We start from the raw sequence: 26,491 nt of genomic DNA on the forward strand, positions 1-26,491 counted from the left end.
TTTCCTAAAAGATGTTCCATCGCCGCATCTCTGATAATACTCTCAAGTACTTTACATATTATGCTGGTCAGGCTCACCAGTCTATAGTTGTTCATGGAGTGACGATCGCCTTTCTTAAAGATAGGACTCACATAAGCCATTTTCCAATCACTGGGGACCTTTTGTTCATCCAGGCATTTACAAAACAGGATCTTCAGGGGCTCGGCAAGTGTGTTGCACAACTCTCTTAGCACTCTGGGATGCACCATGTCAGAGCCGGGACTCTTGTGAATCTTTAGCGTTGACAGTTTATTTCTTATACCCTCTTCTGTGAACACAATGTGGGTCAGTGCTGTGTCGAACTGTCTGTCCTCAAACGCAGGAAGGTTAATCGCATCCTCTCCTGTGAACACCGAGGAAAAGAAACTGTTCAATGCCTCAGCTTTGTCCTGGTCAGTTATAATATTCAGCGTAGTGTCTGCGTTCTTGTGCCTTAGTGAGTCAGGCCAGTGGATACCCTTCATCTCTTCCCTCATCCCATTGTAATTTCCCTTGTAATATTTGCACCTTGGCCTGGCTTTATCTTGAACGAAGTAACAGTTAAATCTGAATGACAACACTACATGGTGACTGGTGTCAACTGGGGCAAGATGTTCCAGTTTGGCCACCATACCCTCCTCGTTAGTTATGATGAGGTCTAGGGGCTTGGGTGTTTGCTTCCCTCTGTAATGTGTCGGGTCTCTAACATGTTGGAACAGAAAATTATCTCTCAGAGTTTCTATAAAAAGAGTAGCAGGATTATTTAAGTCATTTGGGGTGAACTCATTTCTCCAGTCGATGTCGCCATAGTTTGGGTTGACCATTGCTGTATTGTCTATTAAGGCTCGTAAGTTCCTTTGATTTAGTGGACCACAGTTTGGGGATCTGTAGATACACCCGACAATAATTAAATCCCTTCCCTTTAATTTAATTTTACACCACTTGGACTCTTCAAAAACATCCTCTCCCTGTACATTAATAACTTAAGATAATTCTCCTCACCTGTATTATTAAGTGGATAATCTACACATGAGCGCGGGTGGTGTAGATACTGTTAAGGTGTTTTTCCTTATTATTTCTCCCTTTATCTGCATTAGTCACCTACAGATACATCACCATATATGGGTCCATCTGGAGGCTCGTCCTGAACTACGAAAACAAGCAACACTCTGAAAACGGGTAAATTTAATATCAATAGTCATGTTTTATCAATACGTATGATAAATTGCGTATTTTTTAAAGTTACATAATATCTTAAACCTTTTTAATGTGTATATGTAATTATAAAAACCCTATTCAGACCTAAAATAATTTATATTTCACACTTGCATCTTGTACTGTTAACATTGTTTCCATAATTAAAAGACAAAATTTTATTATAAAACTTCAAGTAGAATAAATAAATAAGAAGTGCCAATTGAAAGATGGATATTAAATTTAATCTTTTTTTTTCTACGTTATTAAGTTTGTATATTCCATTTACATTGTTTTTGTATTTAAGAAGAATGGCTGCCTGAATAACCAGTCCTGAAGTCGGTTTTTCTTTACTCGAGAAAATAGGGAGAAATATTCGATAAATATGTCCAGATTAAAACCAATTTTACATTTCCTCAGTTTGTGGGGTGTGTTACGGTTTATTTATTTAATAAACACAGAAAATAACCAGTTTAGTAACACCGTACGAAGTTAGGTAAACACAAGGTAGGGCATCAGCTGATTAACAACAACATTGAGGCTAGATGACTAATGTTGATAAAACACCACTAATACGGGCCTAAGGGTAAACAGAGAGAAACTTGATGAATACTCGTATATATATATTTCCAAATTCTGTGGTCATTTTTAACCTAAATTGAATACTTGAGAAAACTATCAGCCAAGTTTTTACTTATTAAATCTATGAAATTTCTTATTGTGTCTTTAGAATAGATTTGGATTATTGTAGTCATTTGAAAATAATAAAGAATTAAAGTAAATCCGAAAGAAATATACAAATCAACAGTACCATTATGTTAATTAATATATCCCGCATTTCATCTCAGCAATTAAATAATAGGGACCTCTGTTTTCTATGCATACGAATTTCATATAGATGAGTCTAGAATAAAATTCATGGTGTTCCTGTTCGTGGTATTGTCCGTTAACATTAGTCACTGTACATCAGACTGCTCCTGGGTGCCACACGAGATGTTATTTAGATATGTTTCCTCTTTTCCTCGACTCTTTCACCGTCAATATGGGTAACTATCATGTAAAAACGGTCCGACTTGTTACCCAAATGTAGCCTCAATGAAGTCAAATAATGGTCCTACATGAATAATCGGACTGCCAATCACTTCTCGACTAGTATTTGGTGTCACAGTCACAAAAAATTGGAAAACTTAATTTAATCTGAGTTGTGTTGTGTTAGGTTAGGTTAGGTTAGGTACATATAATTGATCTATTAACTCAGATTAAATTAAGTTTACCAATTTTTTGTGACTGACACCAAATACTAGTCGAGAAGTGATTGGCAGTCCGATTTATTCATCTAGGACCATTATTTGACTTCATTGCGGCTATATTTGGCTACATTTGGGTACATTTGGGTAATTAGTCGGACCCTGTAAAACTGTTAAATTCAGGGGCTATGTTTAAATATTAAGGTCCAGTACTGGTCAACTTCCTGGCAAGAGAACCTCATTCAGGATGTTATTCAGACCAGTTTCTCTATTTCAGATCATTTACACGTCATTTTTATAATTATAAAACTGTGGATTATCCTTGTTTAACTGGGCCTCCTTGATATCTTGTATCAATAAATATCCACATTAACTAAACAAAGTTATCACTATTAATTGTAACTAATGTCTTGTGGAATTACTTAATACTACTTCATATGGAAGGACAATGTGAAAAACGTTGGAAAAAATCAATTTGAAGTTACCATTAGAATTATTTATTAACCCCCTATCCTCTGTACAGTATAATTATTTTACTTTAGGCCATAGCTTGCCCAAAAGTTATAAACTACTGAAACAGATCAACCTATTCTGAGCATTTTGAACCCCATATATAACAGGCTCAAATGGATAATAGCGACAATTGAATTTACGTAGTTTTCAGTCTTCATCTGTGAAAAGATGTTATTCACTGACATCATCTAGTCATGACGAATGATGCGTCGATATCATCACGCGAATTTTTTTTTTTTTACCAATCACAGTTGATTTTTTTCAAAGGAAGCAGCCTGGGTACGATTTTAATTTCTTTGACTAGTCTTATAATGACTATGGTGGAGGTTGGTTGTTATTTGTGCTCCTGCAATTATTATAAGTTTATTGCTGAGTTTTGCGAGAAAGACGATCATTCTAACCAATTCTTACGTATCCCTGGTCCTTCCACTTCTATCTAAGGTATTTTACTTTCGGACATGGCAGGCCCCAATGTTTTAAACTACTGAAACATTTAGGTTAGTTTAAGCTAGGCCTACCGAGGACAGAACCCCAGGTTAAGCTTGTTCCACTCGTCCACCACCCTAATTGTAAACCAGTTCCTTCCTATCTCCCTCCTAAACCTAAACTTATCCAACTTAAATCCGTTGTTCCGAGTCCTATCCTGCTCGGATATTATAAGAACTTTATCTATATCACCTTTATTGATTCCTTTCACCCACTTAAATACTTCTATCATATCTCCCCGCACTCTTCGTCTTTCTAGGGAATGCAAGTTAAGTTTCTTTAACCTATCCTGATATGGAAGGTTTCTAAGTGTAGAAGCTATATTTTGTCATGACAAACAGGTAATAATAATATGATAATGAGTAAACACCTTCCTCGCTATGGTGAGACACACATTGATCGTAACTTATCTATACAGTACTTTTATCACAAAACAGTACAGACTAAGGAGAAATATTTGAGAAGGCTAATATATACAGTAGAGGAGAGTTATTCCGCATAAAAACCAATAAAACACTGAGAAATATATCTCATATCATCATAATACCCTGCTATCGGTGTGAAAGAAGAACCCGTCTATGAAAGTTTATGATTTAAAATCCTAATATTACTTAGGGAGGTTTGGTTATGTTAGGTTTCATCAATTTAACATTTGGTGTTCCATCATCAGGTGAAATAAGTGAGTGTTCCTAATTTTCAAGCTTGTTTGCATTGTTTCCAGGACAATTTGAGATGTGGGTTTAGTTCCTGTATTGTACATTAAAACAAACATATCACTAAGTTACTGTCAAAACTTTAAAAGAAATGAAATGTCAGAGTTGAACTGATTCTTTCTTTTCTTTTCAGGTGTTTTCCAAGGAGATTGGACAGCCTGCATCGCCTGTGTTTATGGAATGACCCTTTTTGGAAGACTCCACATTATGGCCCACTAATAGTGACAACATCTTACAGCACAAGAAGAATTAAGACTAAAAAGCATATTCATATTCACACTAATAACCAGTTTTTCAGCAAAATGGTAAAGGACTCGGTTACTAGTAGTGTTTGGCAGCCACATATGAGTATAGCTGGCAGAGAATTAAGCCCAATGCTTTGTTCAAAATATAACATTCACTGGAAAAGTAACTTAAATGCTCAGAAAGAAGCCAAAATTCCTTTGCCAAAAGAAAAGACAGTGTTAAGTAAAATTGATAATGTTGTGACAGATAAAGAAACTGACAGAGGTAAATCTTCTGGCCCTAGTAGTGATATGTCTTCTACTGACACAAATTTAGTCCCTTCCTCCATACAGTCACCAGAAGAACCTGCAGAGAAGATTATTAAAAAAAACATTGGAAGGGAAAACCTGCTATCTCGAGTACAGCGTTACCTCTTCTTAAGATACTCCTGGTATCTGAAGAAGTTCCAAGAATCTCTAGAAAATGAAATGCCAGACACTTTCAACATGTTCCGTATCTTTACAGTTGGCCTTAAAGACTTTATTATTGATTTCAAGTAAGTGGACTTTACAAAAAAAATTATCCGTATCATGTCCACTATGAACCCATAATTGCTTAACATTTTAAATGCAACAGTCGATTTTTAATTATAATTTTTATTTAATTTTTTTTTTTTTTACTTTTTGAATGTTGCTTTTGTGTTTTGCTGAACCAATGCTTTAGTTTCATCATCTTAAAGGACCATACGGGAAATAAGCATCTGATGTCTTTGTTGGCTATCCTTGGTTGAATTGCCTTAATGTTTACCATTGTTTGTACAACTGCACTGTGTATGTACAAGAAGTACATTGTGTACCTGCATTGTCTATTCACATGCTAAATTGTATACCTGCAATGTCTATATACAGTATATACTATGCTGAATCAATGTAAACTTGCTTGATGATTTTGCTGAATAAAACTGAACTGAGCTGATCTGAACTTATGGGGGTCAATATGATTTCAGAGACTTCATCATGGTTTTCGTACAAATAAGTCTACCTGGCAGTACCCTACGCACACTGAGTCGTCGAGAGCTGGAATTGTATCACCAAATGCCAGGAGATATGATCAGGGTGTTCCCAATACTCCTCTTATCTTCAATACCCTTTGGACAGAATGTTGCTTTTCCTATTGGGTAAGTCATTATCTACCCATAATAAAAGCACAAATTAAACAAACCTTAATTAATAAAATTTTACTGTTTATGTATTTTGATATATCATTTTCACCACTTGTCAGCTTACTAGGTGTTTGGGCGGTTGGTCTGTTCTTTGTTACGAGCTTCATTGTCCAGTGTTAGTACAGGAGGAAACCTGACATGTTTGTTAGGGTCACTGTGATTCGCACATCTGACCCAGGGATTGAATCTACAATGCAGTGATGTGGCTTCACATTTCTGGTAAACAAATTGGGTGTTAGGGTACTTCTCTCACCCTCCTCTCAGCTGCAGTTAACATAGTAAATGACACATGGAGGATGGGTTTGGGTCATAGAGCTTTTGTGATACATTTTATATACTTAATTATGGTACTACAGTTCTATACAACTATGGCATGGTGTCTTACAGATACTGGTTTCCTCGCTACCTGTTGTGCCACCACTTTTGGGATATTCAGCAGCGGCATGATTTTGCTGTTTTAGCTCTAAAGAAAAGGCTATTCAATGCTCGTCCAGTCTTCAGGTACCTATAAATGTAGATTTTTGACAGTTTTTTCCCTGTCACTGACTCAAGTCCAAGGGAATTGATGTAGAACTTTTATCAGTCATCCCAATAATTTTTTCTTACTATTCAATACTTTGTCATCATCCACTTGAATCAATCTACTACAGTATTGGCTGAAGGTCTAACTCATCATTATCCACTTGAATCAATTTATTACTGGGTGAAGGTGTCACTCGTATCCTAACATTCACCTACGTTCATGATGTTTTCCCCCATTACCTAATCTTCCTCATTTATCTGTACAGTACAGTATGTAGTTTTCAAATATGAGCAGTACCAGTTGTAAGAGCTGTTTACCATCTGCAGTATGAGTGTTGTGTAGTTATGTTTAAACTGAACCCTTGCTAATTTGAGTTTTTTTGTTGAGGTAGATTTCCTGAGATTTTGTGATTTTGGAAAACAAATTTAATTGGTCCGAAAATCTTGAACTCATTTGAGTTCCTTTATACAATGGGAGATGCATTACAATGAAAAATAAGAATAAAAGTCCAATCATCTTGTATACTTTCAGTTTTTAAACCTCCAAGGCTTTGATTCATGTCATATAACATGTGCTTACAGGGCTTTGGTTCACATCATATGATGTACAGTATTGTAATTTCGGTGTACAGTACTGTTTGAATTGCCACGTAAGTCACCAATAGGCATTTAACTTTCACTCACACATGCAAGCCTACCAGTTTTCTTTCTCAGTTTTTGTAATGTAGGGATCTCACCCTTTGACTTCACACGCCTCATCACGTGTTTCTACCCCCCAGCCCTTAAGTGCAGTGTGTATCATATCCTATTTTTTCATATACTGTATACAGTACAATAATCATCTTGGGTTTGACAGATCTCTACAGGCAGCTCTTTACACCATCTCTGATGAGCAGCAACAAGAAAAATGCAAGACTGTGTTCTATAAACTTGGCTCAGGCATCCACCCAACTACTAAGGAAATAATCAGTCTTCTACCGCTGTTTCGAGGAGATCCTTTTCACATTAATCGCATGTGGTCAACCCACGTGGTAAGAAAGACTTTTTTTTTTTAAATCCTGGACATCAAGCGAGAACAGTGGGGTATTTATATATAGTACTGTACAGGTACTCTACTTAATATACAGTACAGAGTATGTGTGTGTTTGAGTATTTGAATTGTAACAAACAAAAAAATGTAGAATAGTTAGGTAATTCAGGAAGAAGCCAACAGAAAAAATCCTATAATAGAACATACTATAATAGTAAAAGACACTTGCACTGACCTAATATAAAACATTAGTAAAAAAAAATACAGAACAACTAAACGTTCTTTCTTATTACAGGAACAGGTAGGGGACAGTAGAAAAATAAACTAATTATGAAAGATGACATCAGGTACAGAAACCCATTGTAATGAAAACCTAGGTTTGTCATATTATGTTAGTTAGGCTTGTGTCATCTTCCACACATGGTTTATTACCCTACTGTACTTAGAAATAGTTTGACACAAGTACAGTATTTGGTTTAAAGGGGAGGGACAAAAAATTACCTGGCTTACTCCCCCTTGTCCCAATATGGAGTTGACTGTTCCATTTTTAATCAAATTGTCGTGACCCCTATTTGGTATTACCGAACCTTGAGATCAATTGGGAGGATCACTACTGTATCTTATAAAATCAAAATATCACCACAAAGTTGCCTACATGACACCAAGTGATATGAAAATTTTAACAGTTGACCAAGTAACTGAGATGAAATTAAATCTGTGTGAACCAAACTTCTAAAAACGTGGGGACCTGTGAGTAGTGGGAGAGAGCTTCAAGGATGAATAAATAGTATCAGGTAAACAGTCAAGGAGGGCCATTGTGGGATATTATAGTCAACCTTAATATATCACAGAATGGATTGTTACGGCTTCATGGGCGATCAGTGTTGGGTAGACGTCGCCATCGGCTGGAGGACCAAGCACGCATCCTACACTCTATGGATGCTGCAATATCTAGGGAAGGGATTGACTCAATGAACCATGATCAGTTGAAATCAGTAAGTAGTTTTTGTTCTTTTTTTATATACAGTACTAAGTTACCATGATGCTATAAAAAGTATTGTTCTTTTAATTTTGCATCAAATCATTTGTGTTTGGGGCATAAAGAATAGATATTTCATATATCTTCATGTTATGTAAGACAATTAGTTGGGTCAGGATCCTATCTCCATTACATGCTATCCCTGCTAGATTAACCTGATATAACCCTGTACTGACCCATCCAGATATTGCTGGCATTCATTAAGACAATATGGTAATTAATCAAATGGATCTGATAGACATTTTTAAAAAGGAAATTTAAACAAAGCTGAAAGATTGTGAAGGTCATTGGGAATTAATGAAAGGCATTAATTGTCACATAATAGGTACAGTATTTGCTCTTATGTATTATGCAACAATTTTTTGGATAAGATCATTAAACTAAAGAATACAGCATTCACGAATTTGGAAAAAAGCAGATGACAAAATGATGTGAGAATTTTTGGTACAGATTGAAGCACCAACATCTGCTGCTTGTCCATGATTTCTCTCATAATTGTTTGATTTAGATTATTTAGTCAACAAATTGATGGAATGGTTAAAACCGTATAAGGAAATGAACTCAATATGAGCTGCAGTAGGACATTGCTCAAGGTTTTTTGACTCGGAGTGTCATATGTTCAGCAGAATGGCGAAGAGCCACTTAGAACCCTAAAATTTGGGTGCCTGTGAACTACAGTAATGTATATTAAATGGAGATGGAAATGTTTCGGAGGATTATAATAGAAGGGTGAAGATGGATAATGTGTTGTGTGGAGTATTGTGTGTTGTGCAAAAGGGAATGTGAAGTCCTGTATGATGTGCAGAGAATACCAGTGACTGAAGAGTAAGTCATAATGAAGAGTGAAAAGGTCAAACCATGTTGTGTGGTTCTGAATGTTGGGCAGTGAAGGAGAAGCAGCAGGCAAGACAGTACAGTATATGTTGTGATGAATATACTGAGGTGGATATTAAAAAAAAAATAATAATAATAATAATAATAATAATGAATCTTTTTAGGAGAGGAAAGTGATATATTCCAAGATAATGTTGGTACTGTATAAGGGGGGATGCAACAAAAAGTACAGTATATCAGTAAGATAAAGACGAAGGTGGAATAAATGGCCCCAGGGAAGGTGATTTGCAATATAAAGTATAATTACCAGGTGTGGTATGAGAGAAGTTTGGTTGAAGCAGGACAATGCAAGGGACAGGAAAGCTGGAAGGACCTCCCCTAACCTAACTCAAGCAAAGCTAACCCTATCCTGCATCAAAACATGCACTGTATAAGCATCAATATGAAGAAATGTAAACGTTTTTCATTTGTCTGTTTTATAAGAAATTTTTAATTTCCAAAGCAAAAAAAATTCAGTTACCGGTAGATGAAATATGCTAGTTTTCAACAGTTCAGAATATACTGTAGGTGATGCTATAACCATTGATTGTATTTTGCATAATTATATACTGCAAGATAATTCATAGTTTGTATAGTTAAACAATGCAAACAGATTTTGTCATTACGGGTACAAGGAATCAGTATAAAAGATATATTATAGTTAAACATTGCAAAAAATTCAGGTATTATGATTAAACACTGCAAATGTTTAAGGTTTATTTAAATTGAAATGTTTATCTTTGCAGTGTTTATTTCTTCGAGGTTTAAACCCGACCAGTATGAGCACAGCGGCCATGATAGAGTTCCTAGAAAGTTGGCTCAGTGTGTCTCGGGAAATCGATGCTTCAACTTATTCTCTACTCCTTCACCTACCCATCCTGCTGGCTTACAACCAACCTACTAATATTGTTTTGATTTACTAATGTCGGGGCTTTCAAAAAAAATTCATCTCAGGAGGTACGATACTTTGTAATAATCTGGAAGTACTGTATACTCTTAAAAAATAATGGGAGTCTGGAGGCAAATATCTCAAAAATAATGGGAGTCTGGAGGCAAATATCTCACTTTTCACTCAATATCAGTGATAAGTTGGGTAGGGTAAAAGTATTCACTATTATACTCAGTTTTGAAAGCCCTTTAATTTACCAGATCACATTTACACTATGATTAATATTTTATATGTGAAGGTATCATTTATTGTCATATACTCTGTATATTTGTCACTTTTTCAGTACTGAGCTGATAGTGATCAAAATGTGTACTTATATCAGTATGATTAATACAGTAGTGGTAAAACATTTCAGATTGAGGTTTTTCTGCTATTCAAAGATCAATGTTTATGTTTAGAATTTATAGTTTTAAAAGTTCTCATGCAATTAATGTGCCAGTAAATTTGACTGATATAGTTAAAGAACCATAATGTGATATGTGACAATAGAAGAGGTGTTAGAAGAGTGCAGGAAGGAACTAACAAGTATATGTGGAGGATTCATACAAGTACTGTACTTACAGTACAGTACATAGAATGAGAACAGGAAATAAAAAGGAGATAAATTATTATTATACTATAGAAAAAGCTGCCAACAGAATCAAAAGGGTTTAGGTGGATTATATAACAGAGAAAGTACTGGTATGTAAAAGATTACTGCTTCAACTAACTAAATAAAAGTGGATTAAAATGAAGAATGAAAGGCAATTTGGAAGAACTGATATAGGTGGTGTGCACATGAACAAGAAATTTGATCAGAATCTGGGTAAATACATATATTAGTGTGAAGGGGACCACATTGAATCTACATAGACTGATGTATAAATTCAGTCTGAAAAGCAATTTTACTGTTTGTGTGTAGATGCAGAGTATCAACATACTGCTTCAACATAATTAAGTATTTGATATATTTGCCCTGATATATATTTTCAAAGAATTTAATGCTTTTCACTGGTCAAAGTGCTTAATTTTTGTCCATTACTTTAATCAATAGATTTCATACAAGGAAAAGATGGAGGCATGCCATCTGGTGCAAAGGAGAAAACTTGTTGATGTTTTGAGCATTGCAGTAATAGAAGTTGTGATGACTCATAAAATCCACTTGTTTTCTTGTATTTGTTATAACTAGTCATTATATCCTTCATAGTGTGGAAGAGTCTGTGTACAAAGTTCTGTACAGTGATTTATTCCTCATGACACATACACTTTACTTATAATAGTACAGTACGGTACCATATAAACTTATTATTTAAACATTTGAGTGATTTTACATGTGATTTAAAGCAAAGTTGGTTGAATATCATCCTCCTTCTTCTTGAATAATTATATTATTACTCATACATACAAGCATAATAAAAATTAATAATACATCAAAGATTTTATTTTTTTATTATTATAAAAATATTTTGGCCCCAAACAGTACTTGATATTATTGAGCTGATAAGGTACACAAAACGCAAAATCCAAGGCCAGATGCTCTGCTGTGTCACTTATGTCATCCCTTTTTAACCCTTTGGCTGCTGGAGGATTCCCTAATTTGGATAAAATTATAAAGTGCAGCAATCATCACAAAAGGGTTTAACACCAAAGTTTTCATCACAGCATCACCAAAATCTTAAACTTCATGCAAAGATGACTTGAGATATAATTAGGGAGACTGCACAAACCTATAGAGCGTACGCAGGTGGAGTGTTATGATGAACAGGTTGGTAGACCTTAGCCACGGTACAGTATAATACATGTACCGTACTGTATACAGTACTGTACTCGGTGCTCAGTGATGTCTGTTGTGGCTGTATCAGTGATTAAGTATTTCATACTTAATTATTAAATTAAAGAAAAATTTGCTTTAGTTGGCCTCAAAAGAAATATTCAACATTTGGTAACATCATTAGATACAATATTAAGTGAGACATTGTACAGAGCCTTCCAATAAAATTATATACACAGCCTCAAAGCAAAAAATAATTCCTTTTTTAATACATGTGTAATGTTTAAGCAAACCTGATGTGAATTTGGCTGTGATAACATGCATGACTTACCAATTATGTCTTTTACTAGAGCAAGAACAAGTATTTTGTAAAGTTTTAACTTGATGATGATTGTGTGCTGTAATTTATTATTTTTTCGTTTTTTAGTTAGGACTTGTAGTGTCCTTCAGATTTTGTTTGCCAACAATATCAAGCAGTAAAATTACATTAGCAGCCTGTCATATACTGTACATACTGTACATAATCGGTGTCCACTGGCAGAATGACAGTTCTTAATGGACCAATTCGCTAACCATTGAGAAGTGAGTAAGTAAAACAATGTGGCACATAGGAGTGAAAAATTTTAATTTATGCAAAAATTTATTTCACATTAAATTCTACCTCCCACGTGCCAAATTTTTGTAACTTATCATTCAATGGTCAGCGACTGCCAGTCAGTTGTCATCATTCCACTGATGAATACCCATCTGTCTCTGTATAGTACAGTATGTGATATCAGGGAAGCAGCATTGGAGACAAAATATTATTCACTCAGTTAATATCTCGTGTTCTTTTTAAGGAATTTACTCATCTCTGAGCCATGTCATAATTCAATAAAAGCAAAAAATAACAAACTTTTGATTAATTCTGGAAAAAGTTCCTTGTATCTTCTGAACCTTTCTTGATTTTGGTGCTCCTTCAACAACCTTAACTTGGTCACTATGAAAACTGAAACTTGCAATTCAACATTTTGCAAGGCTTTCATGTCGTATTTATTCACTCTACGAGTACAGTAGTATATCATTACTCAAAGTGAATACAAATATACTAAAATAAAAGACAATTGAGGCTTGCTTTAGGACCACTAATACGTAGGTTGAATTGCAACAAGACGCCACAGATAATGTTCTGCCTTGGCACCACCATGTCAAGTACAGGTGAAAACTTTCACACAAGTACACTAACCCCCAAAAGTATCGGCCCCTTTTCTCATCGATACACTTGTCACAATAGACAAATATTTCCGATCACTAATTGTGATTCCAGCATTATGTTGGTAGGCCTGCCTTCCTAGAGTCTGAGGTTGCCAGTTATTATTTATGGCATTTGTTATAATTATTGTGAATCACTGAGCTCCATCTTTAGTAGAATATGATGATATTAATGTAGCGAAAATATATCAACGGCAGTCAAATAGTGGGTGTTTTCCACTGGAAATCCATGACCAGCTTGCACAGACATTGTCTCAGTGTGTATCAGATAATATTCCGTTCCAGCACAAATCAGGAGATAATACGTTATATTCATAATTGTTACATCATCAATTGTGGTAGAAATATTAAAATGCAGTAAATTATAATGTCATTGTAATTGGACATGGCATCATATACTGTACACCTGTAATTATTATACAGTACAGTGACCCCTCGTTTAACGAACACCTCGGTTAACGTAATTTCGATTAACGAACTGCCTTCCATAAGGATCTTCAATTCGGTTAACGAAAAAAAATTCGGTTAACGAAGTTCTTACGAACCGACCTCAACATGTTTTCGCTTGCACTGACCGGGCAACCAGCTTTAGTATCAGTCCGCCAATACATTAATCGGTTCTAGGGCTTAAATTCCTTACTATTTTAGTAAATATCAAGAAGTTTATACTATTCAATAATTTTAAAAGTTTAATATTCAATTTTTTAGTCATTTTAACAATTATTGAACATAATTGAAGGTAAAGTGACTAGTTTAATGCGCGGCATCCAGCCTCTTAACACAGCAAACAGGAGTTAGTCTCTCTGTTTTCACTGGAGGTAACATCTTGCTTGAGACTCTCTTCAACTAAACGCTTTTTTTCTGTGTTTCCAAGCAAATTATTGGTCATTTTGAAATATATTTTACATATTGACAATATATAATGCAGTGCAGTGTTCATTTAAAGAAAATAATCTTGAATTACACCAAGAGAGCTAAAATTTTATGGGCGAAATGGCGCCATGGGGTGACTTCTCTTCCACCCCAATGCCTTCTCTTCCTTCTCCTCCACCCCCATTCTATATCCCATCATCATCATCCAGGAGCCTTCTACATACACACCTCAAAGTGAACTTTTCTACCATTTTTGTTGAATTTAGGAAATTTTCGGTGAGCTGGAACCAATTACCCAAAAACCCATTGAAACAATGGTTTCGGTTAACGAACAACCTTCTGGAACGGATTGAGTTCGTTAACGGAGGGGTCACTGTATTTGCAAATGAAAGTAATATCAGATCAGCGTTAAATATTTCATTTGAAGTGATTCCATTGTAAATTCGGTTCATGAAAACATAGTAATGTTATATTCCTACTTGGCAACCCATCCCCTGGGGTTGAAATACAGTACTGTAGTACTGTATCTAAGGTGCATAAATCAGTAGGATTATTCGTAACGTTATTGGTTTTGCATATGGTCTCACAATTCATTACATTATGTAGAGAATAGGTGGTATACTGCAGATATCATGGTGATTATCAGGTGCAAAAAAAAAAAAAGTGCAACTCACAATCAAATACCAACCACACCAAGACTGCTGTGCACGTGTTATGATCATTTCCAAATATTGTACATCAGGCCCATGGTGCCAATATTTTTTGGGGAGACTGTACATTGTAGGAAATGGAAGAAATCACTGTAGAGTAATTTCTGATACCATTGGATAACTTCTGATCACAGAAAATCAACACACATTCAAGTTCAGTTCCAAAAATTTATGTACCTTTATAGATGAAGAGAGGTGGTTTTGGAGAAAGCCTCTATACTTAATCACTCACAAAAGTGGAAGATGTGTATTGGATATTCACAATACAGCAACTTTTTCAAGAACACATCCATTCTGTAATGTGGGGTCCAGTGTATTTCAAATTCTAATATTTGACTTCAGTCAAAAAAATTTTTTCTCGTTTCATGTGATAGACAATCAAGAAAATCACAACCAGCCTGTGCGCTATAGGGGTACTTATTATAAATAGGGCGGTACGGTACACAAGTGTGTTAAGAAACGCAGGACAATTTAAAAATCTTCTTTGAATGAATTCCATCCACAATGTTCAGAAAAGACAGCAGATGAATGAACAAATCAAGCCAACTCTACAAGATCCCTTCTGTAATGGTGCCACCACTACCCTGCATCCCTAAGACAACAAAAATGGCTGCCAAAATCACCACTTTTAATTCATTAAAACACACGCACAGCATGTATCCGAGTTCATATACAGTAGGACTCTACTTGGGTTAAATAGAAATGAAATCTGTTTTGTAGTAAATTTTAACAATGATCCTGTTTTTGACAAAAGAAGGTCAAGACTCCTACTGTCCCAGTGGGTGGATCAAGATCGCCTTTAATGTGTTCTATGTTCACATAACTGGCTACTTCAACAGTCAACCAAAACAGACGATAATAAGTTAACATTGCACAGGCTTCCATTTAATCAATATTTCTGACAAAGTTGGAGAGGAAAAGAATATTACCATCTCAAAATTCCATCATGTTTAATGTACATAATAAACTTAAATACCATAATACCAGAGCAACGATGTTAATATACATAATCCATAAAAACAATAATGTACTTAACTGTTTAAATAACATCTAAAACCCTTCAGCTATCTTGTGCTATTTGTTTTAATAAAATTTAAATTCTAAAGAATAATATACCCCACCAAACATACTTTAAATTCAAATAATTTTGTCATGTGTTATTCTTTCACGACATTTCAAATTAAAAACAGACACAGTACATCTAGTCTCACCAAGACACCAGATTGTTAACACCTAGCGGAATGGATCAAGTTCTCTCTACACAGACACACACAAATATAGATATCCAGTATATATGTATATACACATATATATTGTATATCTATGTATATTTTACATCACTTGAAGTATAACATTCACAAATTTACAAACAGCCAGAAGGAAGATGCTACAGCTGCTTACATTTCTTTCTTGGCATTAATATGTAGCTCTGGCTTAATTTCTTTCACCAGCTGCATGATACGAACGATCACCTGCAATAAGAACACATTAGTCCTACATACATATACTGTACTGTACTTGTGAAATTAAAATATAACATTTGTTTATTATGCAGTTTTTATTACATATCTTATAAGTTCATATGTCATTAATAATGAAAAGTTCTAGTCATGATATAACCATTACCATGAAATTGTCACAAGTGAACCTAATAAATACTGTGCTTTACTATATTTACTATATAAACATGAACTTAAGTCATTCATACAAACAACTTGTCTACAGTTTGGTATCAAAAGACAAAATCATTATACTACATTATCTGTACGGTATCTCAAATATGAGAACGAGTCCTAGTCCAACTTAAGTTTGAAAAAATAAACAAATAAAGGTAATGGAATCCATCAAAAATGCATCACCATTGGTGTTTGTTTTTATTTCAGTCAATCAGAACAGTGCACCGCTCAAAACATAAAGCACGTCACCAGTCAGCTATGTCCTGTGAGATGGCTTCACATGTTGCTATTGTAACATGTAAAAAAAAAAGCTTTGTGGAGAAATAATTTCATCACTAATGTGATCTTGAAATAAAGAAAATATCATATAAGACTATAAAATAAGAAAAACAAAGAACATTATGTTTATGCTCTGTGGGAGGTGAAAGTATGTGCCGAGTCAGTGGGTAGTTTATCAATAGCGCATCTGGCATCTTTATCTAGTTACGCCTATTTCAGTTGTTTAAACCAAGAACTGAAACACGTGCATTACAGGTTGTGTAATGTGAGAGAAGGTGAATGTGTAATGGAGATCATGTGGATCTGTTGTGAAGATTGTGTGGGTGTGTAGTGAAGATGATGTGGATGTTTAGTGGATATTCAAGCCTTGTAATTCTCCACATCTAATATTATATAGCCTGTAGTTTCAGCCTGGAAAAATTTTTGAGCTAGGAAGCGGGGAGACATTTCTGGATTTTTGCTTCACATTAGAAGTAAAAAAAAAATCATCATTCTATAGTTTTTTATTATCTATTAACCTTGCATGAAATCAATGCAAAAATAACAATTCCTTGATCTTAATACAGTACCAGTGATTGAAAAAAAAAATTGCTTCTCCGTGCATTAACTAAGAGAGTATAGCAGTCTATTTTTTTAATTTTATAATGACAGTATTATATTTGAATACATCGTTGAAAAGGGTTTAGTACAGTATATAGTGTATTTCGGTATAGAGGTAATACTGTACAGTACAGTGAATTTTTTTCATTACTGCAAGTAAAGATTTTAATAGAAAGTACAAGAAGAGTACCGATAATTTCCAATATACCTGTAATGACAGTACTGTATTGTACTGAATTATAAAGTTGGTGCCTTAACTTAGATACGAAGAGATATTTCTAAAATACTAAATGTACAGTAACCCCTTACATCTAATGCAATGTAATGGTCAGCCTGCATATTTTGGATCAAAAAATTTTCAAATGGAATTCATATCAAAATACTGTACTACAAATCACAATACAGTAACCGGTAAAAATTTTCAGCATCACTTTACTCCCTGGGAAAGTTCCCTCTGAAAGGCTAACCACAAAAGCAATGTCTAACTCACCATACCACTACATAATGTTCTCTGTTACCTTTTTATTGTACAGTTCTTCCTACAATAGTTTAAAAAATAGTTCACAGTGGAAGTCTTACCTTATCCTTGTTGGCCGCCACCTGCTTGTTCATGGCGGTAATCTTCTCGACAGTATCCTTCTTGATCTTAAGAGCGATGTCATCTTGAGACCCAAGGTGCTAAAATATACACAGGAGTCCAAAATAGAATGGTGAATGTTTGATAATTTCTTACTTAGGAAATATAATCCTGTCTCGTGTGGTTTAGTGGGTGAACTCAAAGCAGAACTTCACTATACAGTAGTACTGTATTTGCAAGCTGGTAAATAACAAGGTTTCATAATATTCAGTGAAGCCCTAAAGTACAGTACAGTATTTCCACACTCATTTAGGTGAAGTTATGTTAGGTTAGATCTAACAATCACCATGTTGTACTACAGTGACTCATAATCACAGCTAACTATGTGGCGGCCCGAGACAACCATAAAACACTCCTTCCAGGCAACTCAGTTTTACATTACTGTTGTCCAATAGGTAACTGTGCCCAGGAATTTTATTTACCAAAATAAAAAATTTTGGATGGGTGATGTTTGGAAGAAATCCTATAGACATCAGTCAATTATGACTTCTCGGGCAGTATCCATCCCCATGCAACTCGTGTTTTCATCCAGCATCATCAAAGTTGACAATGTAAACCAGAAAGAACCAAGCAAAATTTTACCATCATCTGCAGTGTTAACCAGATTTAAGTAAAAAAAAATACAAACCACACAGGTGGCTCCTCCATCACTACAGAAAAGTATATCACAAACAAAACATTTATATTAATACCTGTACAGTATTGCCAACAATGCTTTTTGAGTGAGTGTATTCCTTAGTTACCAGATGCAATAAAACCCAACATTTTGATGCCAATATAAAGTGGAGCCTTGTTGTTTCACTTGTAGTATGATATAATTAGCACTGCTTTCGAATTGTACTTCAAATTTAAAATGTTTACGACAATACCACAATACAAAACATACAGAAAACCAAGTTAAGAGCAGTTTTGGTCTAAACTGAAATTTAGAATTTTCTCAGGACTATTATAATGAATATAAACACGAAATTTACAAAAACGTGCAATGTCTCCAAACACAAGAAAATACCTACACTGAAATTCAACCCAAAATGCGTTTCACCTCCTTGATAAGAGACCTGAGAGTTGTTCATGGCATATTGTCTTATTGAGATATCCCTCACACAATGATATTACTTGGAATAAAATCTTATAGTGTAGTTGCAAGTTGAACTCCAATCAAGACCATTTTACATTGAAATTTTGTTCAGACTGGATTATAGTTGTGAATGCTTATGTTGACAAGAAAATATTTCAAAAAATTTTAATACCTAAAAGTGTGATGGATGAATGGGCAAAGTGGCTACTATGTGATCCTCCAAGGAGCATGATAATTCTGTACATACATAAAACATGAACAGTTATATCACTAGTAGGATGTTATGTCACCTTTATCAAGATTTAGAGTTGGCAGACCTACAGTATTGTGAGACTGATAAACAACCATGTGATAACTATTGGACTCCATCACTTATGCACAACCCTAATTGATTAAAGGTTGACCCTAGAAGTGGGAAAGTTGCTTGCTGCATCAAATCAAAGTCCAATGGCCAACAACACATCAAAGTCCAAAGGGCTACACTACTTATTTAACTAATCAGAGATAATGTGATATATCGACATACAAGTTTAGTGAAGGCCCACACCTATTTAGTTAAGACTGTTTACGGCTATAAAAACAAAAGCATGAATTCTACAGTTCCCTGTCATGAGACCTGGAACAATTAGCAGACATGTGATCACTATTAAAACCACCATTTGACTCGTATATCAACAAAGTGTACTGTATATTAAAAAGGGTGTACATAAGTTTATCCACAGAAACAAATTCAATCAATCAATCAAAAGTGCCATCCTCACATCTGAGGGATGGTGACCACATTCCTCCATTCTAAACATCTTCAGGCTGTTTTTATCAATACTCTTTAGATTTTGAATCTCTTCGGGAACCCAGTTTTTAATATAATTCATCCATCCTAGTCCCTGCCCTTCAACTCTTAACTTTGCTCATTCACATTTCTGCCTTTATCTGCCATTTCAAGTATTTCTCTTGAAGTTTTCGCCAATCTTAGTACAGCAATCATTCCTTTTCACGGAATTTCTTTTCGTGGAAGTTCAATTTAGTGGAACAAATTTGTGCTGGTATTTGCTTCTACATCTAGCGGAGACTTCAGCTAGATGAAGGGAATGTCTCTGATAGTGGTCTCGTATCATTGTTTTGGTGCAGTCATTCAGTTTCCCACCTCACCTTGCCACAAATTGTTGTGGTCCCAGGCTTTTCATTTTCTCCCAGTTATTTCATTAGTTATTTTACTAATAACCTGTATGTGCTGTATATGTATGTGCAAAATCATAACTTTGTGCACATTTGATGGTTGGGAATGTTAACGTTGGGTTTGTGGCCTCGTGGGGCATTTTTTAACAATTCCAATGGTTGTCAGGAGGCTGGCAACCCACTCTCACCCTCATTATTTTTACAAGTGGTTTATGACAGTCAACTTATTGCTTAACTACAGTACTCAGTATCTGAGACTGAGGGAAGAATAGCAAGTAAAATAGCCATTATAAGTAATAATAGAACTCCCCATAACAAAAATTTTTGAAAAACAATTTCAGTATTCTAAGATGACTTGGAAATAAAGAAAATTTAAAACTATAAAATAATAAAAAATAAGAGCATGGGTTTATATCTGTGGAAGCAGTGGGCTGCTGTTACTATGTCGCCAGCTGAGTCAACACTGTGTTCCCTCAATGAGGCCCAATGTGACATCACGGCATACACAGTGTAGTAACCAGATACGTCTGACGATTTATTTCTAATTTGGAACAATCATTATTTTTGTCTTTTTACAGCATTAGCTCTTAACCCATATTCTTCACCCTTTTCCACTAGCCAGTTTTCACAATGCCTATTCTGTGATAAGTGCAGTACAGTATAATCTCCACAGCACATGTTTGATATTACTTTACCATTATCTTTTGATCTTTCATTCTTGCTTAAAACTTTTCTCGTTAAGCTCTGCCATCTCAAATTACTAAAATACTAGTTACTGTATCTTCTAATTTCTAAAAAAATAATCCTTTTTACAAAAGGAACTATTCCTGTCAACCAAATGAGCATGGCACAGACCATGGCATCATGCCAGTAAATTCAAGAAAAAAAAGCATAAGATACAGTACAGCATTACACACAATTGTTTCTTATAAAATTTTCATAAGGTATGAAAGTTTTTACAGTATTTCCCATGCTGAAATGTCAGCAAGTTGCTTGTTCAGACACCTAAGAGGTGAGTAGAAATTTTATTTTACGCTTTGGCTGCTGGAAAAGACATCTTCCAAGTCCCACACTGACATCTAGTATCACAATATATATATATATATATATATATATATATATATATATATATATATATATATATATATATATATATATATATATATATATATATATATATATATATATATATATATATATATATATATACACACTTAAAACAGCACATCAACACACTTGTACTTACCTTTGTTTCATATTCTTTAAACTGTCGGTCTCTCTCTTGTCTGAATTTTTCGATCTCTGCCTGAGCCTCATCCTTGGCCTGCTTGAGACGTCGTGCCTTACCTGAGTGTAAGCAATATATCTATTATTTCACAAATAATAAATCAGTTTAGCACCTAAGTACAATCAAAACTTTTTGAGTAAAGTTAAACTTTTGTAGATCAATATTGATAAGAAAACATCATTATACAGTACTGTACCTTATGACTGTTCCATCGTGAGAAGTTTCTCCATAAAATATAAAAACATTCACTTGATAAATAAACACCTTGCAGAATACTGTACATAACCTAAACCACCAAAGTAGCATTAGGGTGTTTAATCACAAAAAATAAGCAGGGATTCCTAATCTGCATTAGATTCTTAGAAAATACAGAAATACTGTATATACAGTACAGTAGTTGGACAGATGTATGAGTGATATAGGTTGGGTGTAAACAGGGCTGCCTGGTATGGGCAAATACCGTAGTCCCATATGCTGGATAGCTTCAAACATGGGTTGGATGGACATATGAGCGATAGGGGTTGGGTATAAATGGGACTGCCCAGTATAGGCCAATAGGCCGGCTGCAGTTTCCGCTATTCTGATGTTCTAATTTCCTCCAATCTTATGTTCAGACAAGTTTTGCACCTTAACCACCTACTGTAATACATTTCACCAGAAAATATACTGTACCAGTACAGTGGAGCTATTTAACAAACTATATGGAGAGGAAAGTCCATTATATTGAGGGCCTGTAGAATTGTAGATGTGAAACCTCCATCTAATGAACTATAGAGATGAAAGTCCTTTATATCGAGGGCCCGCTAGCTGTGAAGCCCCCCATCTGGCAGATTATACGGAGACAGAAGTCCCTTATATGGAGATTTCACAGTACTGTATATGCTCTCCTACCTCATGAAAACCAATGAAAAGATCAAGGTCATTCCATTTTGCAGGATATTAATTTTATAATTTCTTCTGGGTTAAGGTAACACACAGTGCCATCAGCCAGCATCACATTATTTTCATCTCAGAGTGACAGCACATAGAAGACAATGTTCAAATAAGAAAATTTGAACTTCTCGTTATACACAATGTCAAATTGTTCGGACAAATTGACAGAAGAGCTGGAACACAACACTACTCCTTAAATGTGGTGAACTTTCAATTAAATACAGATTCAGGTGCCAATTATACCATTAGAGGAACAGCTTACCAGATACTGCTACATATGTGATTTAACAAAAATTATTGACCATCTTCACCAAACCTGAAAAAATTTATCTAAAAATATAGGAAGCATTCAGCGAACAGAGGTACCGGCTGCTACTGTGGTGTATTTTATAATATTAAACATAGTGGATATAGGTATGGCAGCCGTATTGACTGTATTAATGGTTAGGTTAATCAAAAAGGTCATTGTATTAGGCTGTCATACCAATAGACATCTACATTTTGAATACGGCTGTCGTATCTATATCCTGGACCTATTTTAAATAAACCTAAAAACCTAACCTAAGGTAAAATAACAAGATTTATCTTCGGTATTATTTTAGTTTCAGTCAACTGGGGAATCTTAAGAGGGGTCGGGGGCGAACCTCCTCCCTGGTTAGGTTATAGTTCCTGGGCTCCATGGCTAGGTTTGGCTAAATTGGTTAAGTTAGGTTACATGTTGGTTTGGTTAAGTAAAGAAAACTATGAGAGGTACCTTCCAGCCTTCAGGGAAGTGAGAGGGTGTCATGGCTGGGTTGAAGGTAGGAAGTGCACCTGCAGAATTGGTGATGCATTTTTTGTCAATTTCGTGAGGTAGGGAAGCACTTTCATTCTATGGTGAAATGTCGTACAGTAGGTAGTTAAGGCGTACATGTGGTTTGAACTATAACCCTAATAATCCAAAGAGACAACCACTAAACCATTACAGTACAGTATTTTAATGCAGACGACAACCCTGTGGTAGTTTTGGTCGAGTTAAGTTAGGTTTGGCTAGTTTCATAATATATGGTTTTGAAACTCTTGCTGGCGTGTTTTTAATAATGACCATTATTTCTATAGACAGTTCATAACTTGTATCTTCCAACAAATATTCGTCAGGTCCAGAGAATGTCGACTGACCAGAGGTAATCAATACTCCTAATAAAATCAACCCAGACATTACTGGTCTCTCTCACCAATTAACTTTACTTTGTATTTACTTACGTTTCCTGGCTTCTGCGACCCTCTCGGCTGCCTTCTTCTCGGCGGCTAAGAGCTGCTGTACACCCTGACTCTGGCTGGCCATGACGATGAATGTGGGAAGAGCAGCTTGATGGCAACAGTCACCTCTGCTCCCACCCGCCAGTAGTCAGGAATGAAGAGTAGATATATTTTTTCACTTTAATATTCTGATTATGTAAATATTATACAACATTTTAGTTTATAAATATAACATAATATTATTTTATAAAAAATTATGAGAAATTTTACTGCTAATGGATATTTATATAAATGTTAATAAAATGGTTCCTCTAAAATATATTGTCTATCAGAATACATAAGTTAAAATTTATTTTATGTAAGATATTTAGCATCTCAATCACATTTTAAATGAAAATATATGACCTGTTTTCCAGATCTTACTAATAAAAATAATGATGAAACTCACTCCTGAATAGATAGAGGGACATCAAAAGATGAGTTCTGACAATCATATGATTGAAAACGAGAAGCGAAGACCTTATATTTGGTTCCATTCCATAACCTAAAATGTTATTAATATATCTAATTCTTCAACCACCTATGTATGGTTTTATATAAAATATAAAAATTATATTTAATTCATCGTTAATCTAAGACGCTGGTAAATATTGGCAGAGATCCACCAGGGATCGAAGATGTTTACTTTAAAAGATCTATTTTCTGTCATATTATATCTTACTATTGTATCGTACTAAATGAATTGCTTCATTTATTGGAAAAATCTTGAAGAAAAATTCTTAATTAGTCTTACACAACGTAACTGAAAGCTAGAGAGAATTAACCAGCATCACGAGGTGGGAGCGCCGTCCTCAAGTGTCATGTGACGAGAAAGATGGTCCTATACTGAGCTATTTTGATAGTTAGGTTGATATTTATTCAGTAAAATCGTAATTCGTTTAAATGTATTAATCATGTATATATGCAATTAAATTCTACACTCCAGCATGCACATACTGTAGACAACGCATGTATACAGTATACTGTGTATAGATGATGTGGTAATTTATATTTAAAATTACTGAGTGCAAGTTTTAACATAAAGTGCCATGAAAATTACTTAAAACTAGCAGTATTATATAAGTGTAGATACGAGTATTTTCATAGATACCATCAATAGTATTGAAAACTTTGATCTACTTCAACTACTGCTGCTAATCTGGTGCTAATGTGCAGGTAATGATATAAAAGTGTATACTATCAGTGTATAATTCATCTAACAAGTACGGGCCAGTATTAGATTATATATATATATATATATATATATATATATATATATATATATATATATATATATATATATATATATATATATATATATATATATATATATTGGTGGTTTAGAATATTTCCCCTAAGAACGTATATTCAAGTGTAAATAACTAATCGGCCACTCTACCAAACTTCCTCACTTACATCTTACAACTAAATATTCTACCCATATGTATATCTTCTATACGTAGGCTGTATGATCCATTAGAGACAGCTACCTGTAGGATACAGCACAATGCAGGCTGTAAGCCTCTTTTTTTCAGTACATAACGATGCAGTATGATCGGCAATACACTTGACGGCCTCCCAGCTGTAGAAGTAGGTACCGAGTCACAGCTACAGTATATGAACCTAGGATAGGAAGTGAGTGTTGTATCTACTCGGCAAATGCAGTTTTTTATAGCGTAAACAGTGTTAAACTCAACCCTCATTTAGACTCCAAACTTAATCTAATTTTCAGACTATAGACATTATTTAGTTGGGTTAAGGTTAACTGTGTTAGGGGTAGGTTGTGTTGGGTTTCGTCAGGTTAGGTTAGATTAAGCCATGTTGAGGCCCTAATCTATGTCATTTTGGGAGGCACCCAGGCCCACCAGGCCACTACCACTTGGAATACTTTTTTTTTCCAAGGATAAAGTAACTAAATTATACGTGCGACAAGGAAGTTTTTATGAATACAGCAGGATATACAGTATTATCCTGCTTCAGGGGAAAGATCATTCTCAAGACTGAAAACCATTAAGAATGGACTACGATCCACTATGTTGCAAGGAAAACTGACAGCATTAGGTATTATGTGCATTGGAAATGATAAGCTTTGCAGTTTATCATGTGATGACATAAATGATTTTGTCTAAAAATTACTTAAGAAACTCTTAGTTTTCTGGTATCATACAAAATTATCTGATAGTACCAACTTGACAAATGCTGTTATATGTATCATTAATAAAAAAAAAATTATATATATATATATATATATATATATATATATATATATATATATATATATATATATATATATATATATATATATATAGGCTATCTTTAGTTTAGTACATACCGAGTATAGCATTATTTATTCATTTGTTTTTCTGTTTACCATGTATTACTTATTTATTTTTACAAATATGAATTCGGAGAGGCCCTTAGCTATATCTTATCTAGCTTATACCTAAATCCGGCACTGCCGCAGGCTGTATAACACCTGTATAGAGAGGAACCACTGTCTTGGTCAAACTTACCAGGCTTGTTACAGGTTCACTCTCCACCCAAGTGCATGCCCCAAGTCACATTTTTAGGAGACAAGAACCCTGAGTGTGACCTGATCTTCTGACTATGGCAGGCTCAGTTGATTATATCTAAGTTTCTATTTTTCTTGTCACAAATTATAATTTTAACCTTGCTTCCGCCATGTTTGTGTTGACTAAATTCCTTTCTTATTGGCTGGTGAGACAGCCAACCAGACGCTTTTGTTCCCCTGGAAGTACAGTACGTACAGTCTCGTTCAAGATTCTTCAAACACTGCTGGAGACAGCTGGCAACTCAAGGCCGTTTGTTTACTACAGTGCGTAATATAATATATTACGAAACAACAAAGCCTAACCATTAAATTAAGCAACGGGGAACTAAGTAACCAATCACCGATCACTTTTACATTTA

At 34.8% G+C, this 26,491-nt stretch overlaps 3 protein-coding genes across 7 annotated transcripts in view; 1 reads left to right on the plus strand and 2 right to left on the minus strand.

Moving 5' to 3' along the window:
- LOC121871910 overlaps nucleotides 1-1,168 on the minus strand; it is a 46,327-nt gene extending 45,159 nt beyond the window's left edge. For all 5 annotated transcript variants that reach the window (XR_006089981.1, XM_042374511.1, XM_042374510.1 and 2 more), the window contains exon 1: nucleotides 1,021-1,168. The gene's annotated coding sequence lies outside the window, so the exon portion shown is untranslated. The remainder of the gene's footprint in view (nucleotides 1-1,020) is intronic.
- A 997-nt stretch (nucleotides 1,169-2,165) lies between these two features.
- LOC121871913 (LETM1 domain-containing protein 1-like) lies at nucleotides 2,166-12,675 on the plus strand. The gene is made up of 7 exons (XM_042374513.1): nucleotides 2,166-2,258; nucleotides 4,305-4,952; nucleotides 5,403-5,573; nucleotides 6,006-6,119; nucleotides 6,997-7,171; nucleotides 8,022-8,165; nucleotides 9,829-12,675. Exons 1-7 carry the CDS (start codon nucleotides 2,206-2,208, stop codon nucleotides 10,003-10,005), a joined length of 1,482 nt encoding a protein of 493 aa, XP_042230447.1. The 5' UTR covers nucleotides 2,166-2,205; the 3' UTR covers nucleotides 10,006-12,675.
- Nucleotides 12,676-15,548: 2,873 nt separating this feature from the next.
- Nucleotides 15,549-23,649, minus strand: LOC121871915 (V-type proton ATPase subunit G-like). Its single transcript, XM_042374515.1, has 4 exons — nucleotides 23,525-23,649; nucleotides 21,308-21,408; nucleotides 17,750-17,848; nucleotides 15,549-16,087 (listed from the first exon to the last, which is right to left on the minus strand). Exons 1-4 carry the CDS (start codon nucleotides 23,604-23,606, stop codon nucleotides 16,013-16,015), a joined length of 357 nt encoding a protein of 118 aa, XP_042230449.1. The 5' UTR covers nucleotides 23,607-23,649; the 3' UTR covers nucleotides 15,549-16,012.
- Nucleotides 23,650-26,491: the final 2,842 nt, after the last annotated feature.

Source organism: Homarus americanus, unplaced genomic scaffold (genome assembly GCF_018991925.1).
Source record: "Homarus americanus isolate GMGI-L3 unplaced genomic scaffold, GMGI_Hamer_2.0 scaffold34345, whole genome shotgun sequence".
Taxonomy (NCBI): Eukaryota; Metazoa; Arthropoda; class Malacostraca; order Decapoda; family Nephropidae; genus Homarus; species Homarus americanus.